At 56.8% G+C, this 13851-nt stretch overlaps 1 protein-coding gene across 3 annotated transcripts in view; it reads left to right on the top strand.

The window, feature by feature from the left end:
* Positions 1 to 2612: 2612 nt before the first annotated feature.
* LOC115643226 (rhotekin-like) overlaps positions 2613 to 13851 on the top strand; it is a 39365-nt gene continuing 28126 nt past the window's right edge. For all 3 annotated transcript variants that reach the window (XM_030547110.1, XM_030547111.1, XM_030547116.1), the window contains exon 1: positions 2613 to 2887. In XM_030547110.1, the coding sequence (XP_030402970.1) occupies positions 2777 to 2887 (111 nt within the window). In that variant the 5' untranslated portion in view covers positions 2613 to 2776. The remainder of the gene's footprint in view (positions 2888 to 13851) is intronic.

Genomic DNA, 13851 nt, shown 5'->3' on the forward strand with positions numbered 1-13851 from the left:
TGCTTCAGTGCAGCCCAAGTTCCTGGGCTCTCTGCAAGGGCAGCTGGGGGACAGGCAATGGCACAGGAAGCCAGACGGTCCCTGAATCGCTCCGAGTGGGTGTCAGGCTGAGTCACAGCGACTCATGAACAAATGCAGATCAAAGTGGGAGCAGGAGCATTTTTTCAGTCAAACCAGCTCATGACTCAAGAGACAGATGGACGGAAGGGGCAGCACGAGGAACCGGCAAGTCTGGGCAGGCCGGGCACTGCTCTCAGCTAAGGCTTGTCAAGTTTTGTATAAGCACCATGGCAAAAGTGAGTTGAATGGGGGGACTCAGAGGACAGAGTGCCCCTCACTCCCTGTAGCACAGCCCACCCCCCCAGCATTGTGCCTGGGAGGGGAGAGCACCCCCTACTGGACACCCACACATACACTCTGCCTGAAGCACTTTGGATTTTCCCTGGAAGTCACCCATCCAGGCACTGATCCAGCCTAGCTGGTGAGATCTGAGACACTCGCAGCCCAAGGCAACCTGGCTGCTTGTACAGCTCCGAAGCTAGCTGCTGTCTGTGTAATGGTGCAGCCTCTGCCTGCCCTACCTCTGCTTGTATGCAGAGGGTTGTGAAATGCAGGGGGTGGGAGCCGAGTGGTGGGCAGGATGGGAGAGAGAGAGAGTGTGTGTGTGTGTTTGTGTGTGTGATTTGCTCTTCCTAGCCCAGGATGTTGGATTTTCCCCTCCAGGCTGGTATCACATGGGGCCTATTCAGGGGGAATTTTTTCCCCATGTGGGTTTTGTGGCCCTTTGTGGAGCTGCTGTGTGGCCCCATCCCTTAGCCAGCAGGAGGAGCCGTGGGCAGGAGGCAAAGGAAGGGAACAGTCCCCGAGGCCGGAATTTCTAAAGATGCCCTAATTCACCATGTTCCTTCCTGTCCCTGGCAGACCTGAGCTTATGCCTGGGAGCCCTGGCATGGCTGATCTGACAATTGCTGCCCAGGAGCATTCAATCCTCTTGGAATCCCATTAAGCTCTTTGTTTCAGAGGGAGTGTGTGGCAGTGAGTTCCACAAGTTAATGATGCAACGCTGTGAGCTGGCAGGGTCACCCAGGAGCTGCCCCCCACAGGAGCCTCCCAGGCTTCCTGAGGGCTCAACTCTCCCCAACCCTGCCCCACTGCCATAAGTGTTTCTGTTGCAGAGGGTGCATGGGCCAGAGCCAGGGTCAGGCTCTGTTGTGAAGGGGGCTGCACAGTCCCTGCCCCAGAGAGCTCCCAGTCAAACTAGAGTAAAGGCCAGAAATGGTTGGAGCAAAGGATGGCCAGGCGGGGGCCCAGCTGCATGCAGCCCAGAGTTCCTCTCCATGCAGCTCGGGGAGAGCCTGCCCAGGCTGGTGTGCGCTGCTCCAGGCCCTTCAGCCCCCAGAGAGTGAGGAAGTGCAGGGAGCTCAGAGAAGCGCCACAGAGCTGCCGAGGTTGGGTCCCTGCCCGAGGACAGATTAAAGGAGCTAAATCCGTCTGGCTTGGCACAGAGGGGACATGATAAGAGTCAGCAAATATGTGAAGGGTGTGGGTGGAAATAGGAATTGTGTTGTATGCCTGTCACATGTGCAAACATGGGTTGTGTGCAAAGCTCTTTGTGTGTGTGTGCGCACAAGGGTGTTACACGTGGGTATGTCTGAACATGTGGCTGCACACACACACAGGGCGTGTCTGGCACCGCAGGGAGGAGGAGTGTGACGGGGCCCCTACCAAGCAGCTCCAGCCATTTCGGGAGGGGGGACAGGGGCACAGTGTTGTGCAACCTTGGGCAGAGCCAACCCAGGAATCAGCCCAGCACCTTTGGGGCCACAGCGTCTGAGCCAATTCCATACAAGAGTGTGCAGGGGGATAGTCACCAACAGACACTCGCTGATGTACACACATGCATGGGTGTGTGCAGGCATCCATCTACGCCTACAGGCTTGCACGTACACGCGGGCCCACATCCTGGCATGCACTCCCCCGTGCACTCACATGGGCAATCACCCAGGTACTCACCCAGGTACCCCTGGCACACACACGTATGTCCCCCTCACAATGACACACTCACCACCTCCCCCAGTGCACTCACCCAGAGACATGCCCAGGTACCCCCGGCACGCACACATGTATGTCCCCTCACGATGACACACTCACACCCCCCCCCACACGCTCCCGTGTGCTGTCTCACACTGTCCCATTGTCCCCTCTGCAGGCCTGGCAGTGCCACGAGGCTCCTGCCAACTCTCTGCACAGGCTCCTTGGTGCTTGCTGCTGCCTAGCTCCCAGGCCCCCGCCCCAGAGGATTCTGACCCACATCCCTGCCCTAGAGAACCAGCACCCTGGGGCCAGCCCACACCGTCTGGCTCCATGATTCTCTCTGTGCCCCGCCGCCCAGGGAGGCCCTGGATGGTTCTTTATAAAGGCAGCGTGCTCCTTACTACCCAAGTGTGCGGGGCTGCAGCGCTGCCCACCCCCGCCAGGTGCCGCCTCGACCCGGTTCGGTTCGAGGCTGCAGCGCTGCCCACCCCCGCCAGGTGCCGCCCGGGGGCGGGGGGGCGGAGTTTGACTCGAAGTTTGGAGACTTCTCTGGGGAATCTGGAACGGGACTGGGCCGGGGCTGTGAGCTCGGAACCGAATCAGTGGGGACTGGGCCGGGCCGATCGGAACCGGGACCAGGACTGGGACTACAGGCTCCCGCCCTCCTAGGGTTGCAGCCCGGACCACAGCGGCTCCGATCCCCTGTAGGCGGTCGGATCGGGCCGGTCCCGGCTGCGCCAGGATGTTCTGCCGGAACCACCGGAGCCGAGTGACCGTGGCGCGGGGCTCGGCCCTGGAGATGGAGATCCGGAGGGGCCGCTTCAGGCTCAGCCTCCTCGGGGACCCCCCCCAGGTAGGAACCGCCCCCGCCCCCGCCAGCCCCGGACCCCGCTGCCGCCAACGCCCCGGGGCGGCCGGGGTCCTCCGCTTCCCCCTGCTCCTCGCCCGTCTCCGGCTCCTCCTCCTCCGCGGGTCTCGGCTCTCACCTGCGGCCGCGCCTCGCTCCGGCCCCCCGGCCCCGGCCCCATGTGCTGCCCCTGCCGGCCTGGGCAGTTCTGGGGCCAGGACGTTTGAGTGACCCTCTCTGGGCTTTTGGGGCTCCCCAAACAGACGTTGTTCCGGCCCCACAGCCCCCTAGTGCAGCGCTGAGCATTGGGGTCAGCACTGCTGGGGGAGAGCGCCCCCCATGGAGCCTGCTGCACCTGCCCCACAGCCCCCTAACGGGAGCACTGGGGGTCAGCACTGCTGGGGGAGAGCGCCCCCCACGGAGCCCGCTGCACCTGCCCCACAGCCCCCTAACGGGAGCATTGGGGTCAGCACTGCTGGGGGAGAGCGCCCCCACGGAGCCCGCTGCACCTGCCCCACAGCCCCCTAACGGGAGCATTGGGGTCAGCACTGCTGGGGGAGAGCGCCCCCCACGGAGCCCGCTGCACCTGCCCCACAGCCCCCTAACGGGAGCATTGGGGTCAGCACTGCTGGGGGAGAGCGCCCCCCACGGAGCCCGCTGCACCTGCCCCACAGCCCCCTAATGGGAGCATTGGGGTCAGCACTGCTGGGGGAGAGCGCCCCCCACAGAGCCCCCTGTCCCTGCCCCACAGCCCCCTAACGGGAGCCCTGGGGGTCAGCACTGCCGGGGGAGAGCGCCCCCCACAGAGCCCCCTGTCCCTGCCCCACAGCCCCCTAACGGGAGCATCGGGGTCAGCACTACCAGGGGAGAGTGCCCCCCACAGAGCCCCCTGTCCCTGCCCCACAGCCCCCTAACAGGAGCACTGGGGGTCAGCACTGCCAGGGGAGAGTGCCCCCCACAGAGCCCACAGCCCCCTAACGGGAGCACTGGGGGTCAGCACTGCCAGGGGAGAGTGCCCTCCACAGAGCCCACAGCCCCCTAACGGGAGCACTGGGGGTCAGCACTGCCAGGGGAGAGTGCCCTCCACAGAGCCCCCTGTCCCTGTCACACAGCCCCCTAACGGGAGCACTGGGGGTCAGCACTGCCAGGGGAGAGTGCCCCCCACAGCCCCCTAATGGAAGCACTGGGGGTCAGCACTGCTGGGGGAGAGCGCCCTCCACAGAACCCCCTGTCCCTGCCCCACAGACCCCTAACGGGAGCACTGGGGGTCAGCACTGCTGGGGGAGAGCGCCCTCCACAGAACCCCCTGTCCCTGCCCCACAGACCCCTAACGGGAGGATCAGGGTCAGCACTACCGGGGGAGAGTGCCCCCCACAGAGCCCCCTGTCCCTGCCCCACAGCCCCCTAACAGGAGCACTGGGGGTCAGCACTGCCAGGGGAGAGTGCCCCCCACAGAGCCCACAGCCCCCTAACGGGAGCACTGGGGGTCAGCACTGCCAGGGGAGAGAGCCCTCCACAGAGCCCCCTGCCCCACAGCCCCCTAACGGGAGCACTGGAGTCAGCACTGCTGTGGGAGAGTGCCCCCCCCAGAGCCCCTTTTCCCTGCCCCACAGCTCCCTAACGGGAGCACTGGGGGTCAGCACTGCCAGGGGAGAGTGCCCTCCACAGAGCCCCCTGTCCCTGTCACACAGCCCCCTAACGGGAGCACTGGGGGTCAGCACTGCCAGGGGGGAGTGCCCCCCACAGAGCCCCCTGTCCTTGCCCCACAGCCCCCTAACGGGAGCACTGGGGGTCAGCACTGCTGGGGGAGAGCGCCCTCCACAGAGCCCCCTGTCCCTGTCACACAGCCCCCTAACGGGAGCACTGGGGGTCAGCACTGCCAGGGGAGAGTGCCCCCCACAGAGCCCCCTGTCCCTGTCACACAGCCCCCTAACGGGAGCACTGGGGGTCAGCACTGCTGGGGGAGAGCGCCCTCCACAGAACCCCCTGTCCCTGCCCCACAGACCCCTAACGGGAGGATCAGGGTCAGCACTATCGGGGGAGAGTGCCCCCCACAGAGCCCCCTGTCCCTGCCCCACAGCCCCCTAACGGGAGCACTGGGGGTCAGCACTGCCAGGGGAGAGTGCCCTCCACAGAGCCCCCTGCCCCACAGCCCCCTAACGGGAGCACTGGAGTCAGCACTGCTGCGGGAGAGTGCCCCCCACAGAGCCCCTTTTCCCTGCCCCACAGCCCCCTAACGGGAGCACGGGGGTCGGCCAGGACCGGTGCCAGGGTTTCTCGTGCCCTAGGCACACGGCCATTTCGCCGCCCCCTGCACTGATCCCGCAGCTCCGGTTGACCTGCCGCGGTTGTGCCTGTGGCAGGTCCACCGGAGCCGCCTGCTGCCCCCCCGGCAAAATGCCGTCCCCTCAATAATCCTGGCGCCCTAGGCAATTGCCTGGGCTGCCTAAATGGTAGCGCCGGCCCTGGGGTCGGCACTGCCAGGGGAGACCCCATGGCGCTCGCCATCCTTGCAGCACAGTCCTTCCCTGGGCTGGGTCGCTGGGGTCAGAGTACTGCTTAAAGTGGGGAGATAGATTTCCCTCCCCAACCCTCCTTTTTCCTCCGAGACACCCCTGGCCCAGGACCCCCGAGCCCACCCTCCCCAGGTCTGAGCAAGTGGCCTGGTGCCTAGGGTCACAACATGTGGAGAGACTCTGAGGAGATGCCTCCCCTGCTGGCCCCCCAGCCCGCAGTGCCTCGCTGGAGCATTGGGGTCAGCACTGAGGGGAGGGGAGAGCAGAGCACCCCGTCCGGAGCCCCCACCTTGTGGCACCTGGGGACTTCCAGGCCTTCCATCCACCCGCTGGCCAAGCCAGACCCTGCTGAGATCATGCTCAGGGGGCCGCTGGCCACGGGCCCGGAAAACTGGGTTTCTCGCTGACTTCAAGGCCATTTAACTTGCTCTAACTGGGCAACAAGCCAGCGGGGGATTGGCAGGGGGCTGGTCTCCCAGCGAGAGGTGTCACTGGCCTGCTGCCTGGGGTCCCCGCTGGGGGGTGGCTGTGGTGGCAGAGCCCCCTGTCTGCAGCCAGGGGAGCGGAAGGAGGCGGCTGCCCCCCAGGCACAATACTCTGCTGCCTGTAGGACGGGGTGCTGCCATTGCCCCTTCTCAGACAGTGAGGGGTTAAGCTGAGCTGCCGTTTGAGGGGTGCTAGGAGGGAGAGAGTGGGACTGGGACTCCTGGGTTTTCCTCCTGGCCCTGCCCTTGCCTGGCTGTGACCCTGGGTGAGCCCTTCTCTCTGCTGGAGCCAGGCTGAGCTGGGTCAGGCCTCCCATATGTCCCTGGGACTTGTGGGATTTCAAACCCAACTCTTCCCTACTGGGCCTGGCCAGTGACTCTGGGGGTGGGGGCCAGGGTTCTTGGGGGCAGCTGGGGTTGGCGCTGGCTGGTGGGGTTCCTGGCCTGTTGGTGTCACATGAGGGCACTCGGCCGCTGCAGAATGAGCCAGCTGCAAGCAGCATGGTGCTGTGCCCAGCATTCCCAGCACCAGGGGCAAGATCTAGGACTGAAAGCTGGCCTGAGTCGGGGGCCCAGGCCTGGCTCTGCCCCCCCCCCCCAGCTCCCCACATGACAGCACCGCCCCCTTGCTGAGCAAATCACACTGGTGGAAACCAAACCCATGGGGCGCCTGCCCCACCCAGCACAGCTCCTGGGGAAGCTAGGCCTGAACTGGTTGTGACTGGGGGGCTCAGGGCCGAGGCATGCTGAGCAATCTGCCCCCAGGTGGCAGGCTCTGGTCCTGACGGGGAAAGGGCTGCAGGGGGACTCTGGCAATGTCCCTAGGCCGGGTTCCTGCCCTGCGTCCCTGCTGAGTCTCTCCAGTGCTGCTTGTGGGCCTGCAGATGAGGAGTTCATGCCCACCCTGTGCCTGGCTGCAGCGCGTCCTCGTTCCCCCTGAGTGTCAGCCAGCCCGGGGGGTGCAGGGTCATCGGCAGAAGTGTTACAGCTGGGGGGAGCCCTCTGCTCCGCCTTCCCATCTGTTAGCAAGAGTATGTGCCCCAGGAAGTGCCTGTGGGGCTGCGACCACGAGCCTCCGCAGGCTGGGCCGTGGGTACCTAGCATCTGACTGTCTGCTCTCCTTGCGCCTGGGGGCTGCCTGCCTCTGCAGCCTCACCTTGAGGAGGGGCCATGGGCAGCCAAGCTGGGCTGGGGAAGGGTGTCCGGGCTCTGTGCGGGGAAGCTGGGGCTGCTTACAGGGCACACTCCTTAGCCCAGGAGTCTCCAGCCCCCGTCTGTGCTCTGGGATGGGAGCAGCCATCTGCCAGCATGGGGCACTGAGGCCTGGTCAACCCTTCAGATGCTGCAGCACATCAGTGTGTGGCGCTGCCTGCTCCGTGGGGAAGGGGGGGCTTTCCTGTGGGCACAGTTTAATCCACTGCTTGACAACTGAGTTCTTCCATCCACCCAGCACCGGCCACCCGGGGACTCAGGTTGGCCCAATTACGCTGCTTGGGGATTTCCCCACCCCTCAGTGATGGACTTACACCGACCTAATTTCCTATTGTAGACCAGGCCTGAGTCATCTGCCCATCCCCTGCTCCCCTCCCAGGAGGTGGAGGAGAGAGACCTGGGTCACGAGGGACTTGCTGTACCCCCTGGGCCATGGTGCTGGGTCCCAGGTTCTCCCCTTCATTCTGCAGGGTCCCCAGGCAGTCTGGCCATGCCCAGCCCTGTGCATGGAAAGGGTTAACTGGGGGAGCTGTATCTGGCAGCAGGTGGCTTCTCTTCTGGAGCCAGAATTCCTGCTCTGCTGCCTAGGGCAAGGCTGGGACTGGCACTTCTGAAGGCTAATTCCCTCTCCCCTGTCTTCCCGGGTGACCAGATATCCTGATTTTATAGGAACAGTCTCGATTTTTGGGTCTTTTTCTTATATAGGCTCCTATTAGCCCCCACCCCCGTCCTGATTTTTCACATTGGCTGTGAATGTGCCCCCCCCTCACAGCAAGCTGCAGCCTTGCTCTCACCTGACCCCAGCAGTCCCCTGCTGACGTCACTACTCTTGCCTTGCTCCCTGCCAGCCACCCTGGCCTGCCCCCAGTACCAGGACCTGCCTTGACCCTGCACCCACCCCCCTGAAAACACTCGTATTTCCACAAACCAGAAAACAGCTCAGCCCACCCCACTGAGAGACTCATTAAATGTCCATGGTCACTCAGACAAACTGTATTTTGGGGGTAACACTAAATCAGCCCCCCTCTCATCAGAACAAACGTACTGGGTCAGACCAAAGGTCCATCCAGCCTAGTGTTCTGTCTTCCAACAGTGGCCAGTGCCAGGTGCTTCAGAAGGAATGAACAGAACAGGGAGTCAGCAAGTGACCCATCCCCTGGTGCCCATTCCCAGCTTCTGGCAAACAGAGGCGAGGGACACCATCCCTGCCCAACCTGGCTAATAGCCATTAATGTACCTATCCTCCACGAACTTACCTAGGTCTTTTTTGAACCCTGTTATAGTCTTGACCTTCACAACATCCTCAGGCAAGGAGTTCCATAAGTTGACTGTGTGTTGTGAAGAAATACTTCCTTTTGTTTGTTTTAAACCTGCTGCCTATTAATTTCATTTGGTGATGCCTAGTTCTTGTGTTCTGCCAAGGTATAAATAACACTTTATTTACTTTCTACACACCAGTCATGATTTTATAGACCTCTGTCATATCCCCTCTTAGTCATCTCTTTTCCAAGCTGAAAAGTCCAAGTCTTATTAATCTCCCCTCTAATCATTCCATACCTCTAATAATTTTTGTTGCCCTTTTTCTGAACCTTTTCCAATTTCAATATATTTTTTTTGAGATGAGGTGACCAGATCTACATGTAGTATTCAAGATGTGGGTGCACCATGGATTTATATAGAGGCAACATGATATTTTCTGTCTTATCTATCCCTTTCTTAATGATTCCAAACATTCTGGTCACTATTTTGACTGCCGCTGCACATTGAGTGGATGTTTTCAGAGAACTATCCACAGTGATGCCAAGATCATTCTTGAGTGGTAACAGCTAATTTAGACCCCATCATTTTATATGTATAGTTGGGATTATGTTTTCCAATGTGTGTTACTTTGCGTTTATCAACACTGAATTTCATCTCCCATTTTGCTGTCCCGGCACTCAGTTCTGAGAGATCTCTTTGCAGTCTGCCTGGGTCTTAACTATCTTTAGTAATTTTGTATCATTGGCAAATTTTGACACCTCACTGTTTACCCATTTTTCCAGATTATTTATGACTATGTTGACTAGGACTGGGCCCAGTACAGACCCTCCCCCAGGGGACACCACTGTTTACTTCTCTCCATTCTGAAAACTGGCCATTTATTCCTATCCTTTGTTTCCTATCTTTTAACCAGTTACCAGTGCATAAGAGAACCTTCCTCCTTATCCCATGACAGCTTACTTTGCTCAAGAGCCTTTGGTGAGGGACCTTGTCAAAGTCTTTCTGAAAATCTAAGTACACTAGACCCACTGGATCCCCCTTGTCCACATGCTTGTTGACCCCTTCAAAAAATTCTAGTAGATTGGTGAGGCAGGATTTCCCTTTACAAAAACCATGTTGACTCTTCCCCTACAAATTATGTTCAACTATGTGTCTGACAATTCTGTGCTTTAGTAGAGTTTCAGCCAGTTTGCCGGGTACTGAAGTCAGGCTTCCTGGCCTGTAATTGCCAGGGTCATCTCTGGAGCCCTTTTAAAAATTGATGTCACATTAGCTATCCTCCAGTCCTTTGGTACAGAAGCTGATTTAAATGATAGGTTACAGACTACAGTTAGCAGTGCTGCAATTTCACATTTGAGTTGCTTCAGAACTCTTGGGTGATACCATCTGGTCCTGGTGACTTATTACTGTTTAGTTTATCAGTTTGTTCCAAAACCTCTTCTAATGACACCTCAAGCTGGGGCAGTTACCCAAACCTGAGCCATTCTGTTTAGGTAACAAATCTGAGGATCTCCCTCACATCTTCAGCCATGAAGACCGAGGCAAAGAATTCATTTAGTTTCTCTGCAATGGCCTTATCGTCCTTGACTGCTCCTTTAGCATCTTGATCGTCCAGTGGCCCCACTGGTTGTTAGCAGGCTTCCTGCTTCTGATGTACTTTAAAAAAAATATTGCTATTACTTTTTGAGTCTTTGGCTAGCTGTTCTTCAAATTCTTTTTTGGTCTTCCTAATTGTATTTTTACACTTCATTTGTCAGAGTTTATGCTCCTTTCTGTTTTCCTCACTGGGTGCCAGGACCAGCTGCTCCAAGAAACAGTCATTTAAGGTGTCAAGAAACTTTATCTCTGCATCCCGTCCTGAGGTGACATGGACCCCATCATGACATGTATGGGGATAGTTGAAATGCACCATTATTATTGATTGATTTGATTTATTGATTTTAACAGCCTCTCTAATCTCCCTGAGCATTTCAGTCACTATCACCATCCTGGTCAGGTGGTCGGTAATAGATCCCTACTGCTATATTCTTATCAGAGCATGGGATTACTATCCAGTGAGATTCTGTGGTACAGTTTGCTTCATGTAAGGTTTTTACTTCATTTGATTCTACACTTTCTTTCACGTATAGTGCCACTCCCCCGCCAGCATGACCTGTTCTGTCCTTCTGATATATTTTGTACCCTGGTATTACTGTGTCCATTGATTATCCTCATTCCACCAGGTTTCTGTGATGCCAATTATATCAATAGCCTCATTTAATAAGAGTCACTCTAGTTCACCCCTCTTGTTATGTAGATTTCTAGCATTGGTTTATAAGCACTTTAAAAACTTGTCACTTTTTGGCTGTCTGCCATTACATAATGTAATTGAACAGGACTTTCTTTCATTTGACTGTTTTCTCATCAGATCCTACCCGTATTTTATCATCTTCCCTCCTCTCCTCCCTACTAGGACATAGAGAATCTCCATTAATAGATCCTTCTCTAAGGGATGTCTCTGTCTGAACCACGTGTTCCTCTGCATCTGTCGGCTTTTCCCCAGCCCTTAACATTAAAAAGACCGTAGAGCAGTTTTTAAACTAAGTGCCAGCAATCTGGTTCCATTCTGGTTTAGGTGGAGCCCATCCTTCCTGCATAGACTCCCCCTTTCCCAAAAGTTTCCCCAGTTCCTAATAAATCTAAATCCCTCCTTTCTACACCATCCACACATTGAGAGCCTGCAGTTCTGCCTGTCTAACTGACCCTGCACGTGGAACTGAAAGCATTTAAGAGAAGGAGGTCCTGGACATCAATCTCTTACCTAGCAGCCTAAATTTGGTCTCTAGGACCTCTCTTCTACCCTTCCCTATGTCATTGGTACCTACGTACCTTGACAGTTTCCCTCTGCTCTTGTCGGATGGTCTTCTTCCTGAGACTTTCATCCTCAACAGCACAGAGGCTGTCAGACCGGGGGTGGGACCATTCCACGGTGTCCCAGAAAGTCTCATCTATGTACCTCTCTGTCTCCTTTAGCTCCTCCGGTTATCTACTCTGGTTTCCAAAGCCCATACATGGTCTCTGAGGGCCAGGAGCTCCATACACTCGCCCATTGGGCAGGTAATCGGACATGCTGCATTGGATGCAGTAAACTGGGCAGCCCCCACTCTGTTATGGGACTCTTTACTCATGCAGCTCATTCCTTTGCTGTTTTGTTGGTATCACTGGGTGTTTTTGGCTTTAAGTTTAAAGAATAATAAATTGTACCCAGCCCCCCGCCCATGCTGCCTCTGTAAACTCCCCTGTTTGCTGCTCCTGTTCACTAGTCTTTGAGGTGCTTAGGGCCCTAAGCAATTGCTTAGTGTGCTTATGCCTAGTGCCACCACTTCCTGTCGCCTCTTCCCATGCCCTGCCCTGCCCAGCCCAGCCCTGCTGGCTGTGAGTGTTCATAGAACCGTAGCACAGAAAGGGCCCTCGAGGGGTCATCGAGTCCAGTCCCCTGCATTCATGGCAGCACTAAGGATTATCTAGACCATCCCTGACAGGGGTTTGTCCAACTTGCTCTTAAAATCCCCAGTGATGGAGATTCCACCACCACCCTGGGCAATTTATTCCAGTGCTTCACCACCCTGATAGTTAGGAACTTTTTCCTGATGTCCAACCTAAACAGCCCTTGCTGCAATTTAAGCCCTTTGCTTCTTGTCCTATCCTCAAAGGCTAATTGGAACAATTTTTCTCCCTCCTCCTTATAACAATCTTTTATGTACTGTGACAAAGTTCCTCCTCTACTTTGGTGAGTCCTGCACTTATTGGCAGATTTGCTCACCTCAGTGATCTTTCCCACAGTCTGGATCAACTTCTCCTGTGTCTGATCAGGAGTTGGGAGGTTTGGGGGGAACCCGGGCCCGCCCTCTACTCCGGGTTCCAGCTCGGGGCCCTGTGGATTGCAGCTGTCTATAGTGCCTCCTGTAACACCTGCGTGACAGCTACAACTCCCTGGGCTACTTCCCCATGGCCTCCTCCAAACACCTTCTTTATCCTCACCACAGGACCTTCCTCCTGGTGTCTGATAACACTTGTACTCCTTCGTCCTCCAGCAGCACACCTTCTGAGGATATGTCTATACTACAGGATTATTCTGATTTTACATAAACCGGTATTGTAAAACAGATTGTGTCAAGTTGAGTGCACGCAGCCATACTAAGCACACTAATTGGGTAATGTACCGAGGCTAGTTTCGATTTCTGGAGTGTTGCACTGTGAGTAGCTATCCCATAGTTCCAGCAGTCTCCCCCGCCCATTGGAATTCTGGGTTGAGATCCCAGTGCAAAAACAGTGTCGCGGGTGATTCTGGGTAAACGTCGTCACTCAATCCTTCCTCCGTGGAAGCAACAGCAGACAATCATTTTGCGTCCTTTTTCCCTGGATTGCCCTGGCAGATGCCATAGCATGGCAACCATGGAGCCCGTTTTGCCTTTTGTCACTGTCACCGTATGTGTACTGGATGCTGCTGACAGAGGCGGTACTGCAGTGCTACACAGCAGCATTCATTTGCCTTTGCAAGGTAGCAGAGACGGTTACCATCCCTATTGCACCATCTGCCATTGTAAATTGGCAATGAGATGACGGTTATCAGTCGTTCTGTACCGTCTTCTGCTGCCATGGGTGCTCCTGGCTGGCCTCGCTGAGGTCGGCCGGGGGCGCATGGACAAAAATAAGAATGACTCCTCAAGTCATTCCCTTTGTTTTGTCTAAAAATAGTCAATCCTGCCTGGAATATGGGGCAAGTCTACTAGAGAGCCAGAGAGCACAGCCGCTCCAGGTCACAGCCCCAGAGATCCCACAGAAATGATGAGCTGCATGCCATTCTAGGGGGTGCCCTGCAACAACCCCACCTGTTGCTACCCTCCTCCCCCCAACCCTCCTGGGCTACCGTGGCAGTGCCCCCCATTTGTGTGATGAAGTAATAAAGAATGCAGGAATGAGAAACACTGACTTTTTAGCGAGATAAAATGAGGGGGAGGAATCCTCCAGCTGCTATGATAGTCCAGGGAGGACATTAAAGGGTCGGGGGGAGAGGAGCGCAGCCTCCCGCTGCTTTGATAGTCCAGGGAGTACAGAATCTTTTCTTTAGACACGAAAGGGAGGCGGGGGGGCTGATGGAGTTCAGGCTCCAGCTGCTATGATGAGGACAGTTACCCAACATTTTGTACCGTCTGCCAGGAATGACAGGGAGTCATTCCCATTTTTACCCAGGCGCCCCCAGCCGACCTCACCGCGGCCAGCGAGGAGCACTCACGGGCTGATGACAGTCTTCCACCATTTTGTACCATCTGCCATCAGGAAAGGAAGGGGAGGGGATGCTGCTGTTCAGCACCGCATCTACCAGCAGCATGCAGGAGACATACGGTGACATTGAAAAATGGCAAGAAACGATTTTTTTCCCTTTTCTTTCACAGGGGGGAGGGGGAGTAAATTGACGACATATTCCCTGAACCACCCCGGACAATGTTTTTGACCC

The sequence above is a fragment of the Gopherus evgoodei genome, unplaced genomic scaffold, assembly GCF_007399415.2.
Source record: "Gopherus evgoodei ecotype Sinaloan lineage unplaced genomic scaffold, rGopEvg1_v1.p scaffold_52_arrow_ctg1, whole genome shotgun sequence".
NCBI lineage: Eukaryota > Metazoa > Chordata > Testudines > Testudinidae > Gopherus > Gopherus evgoodei.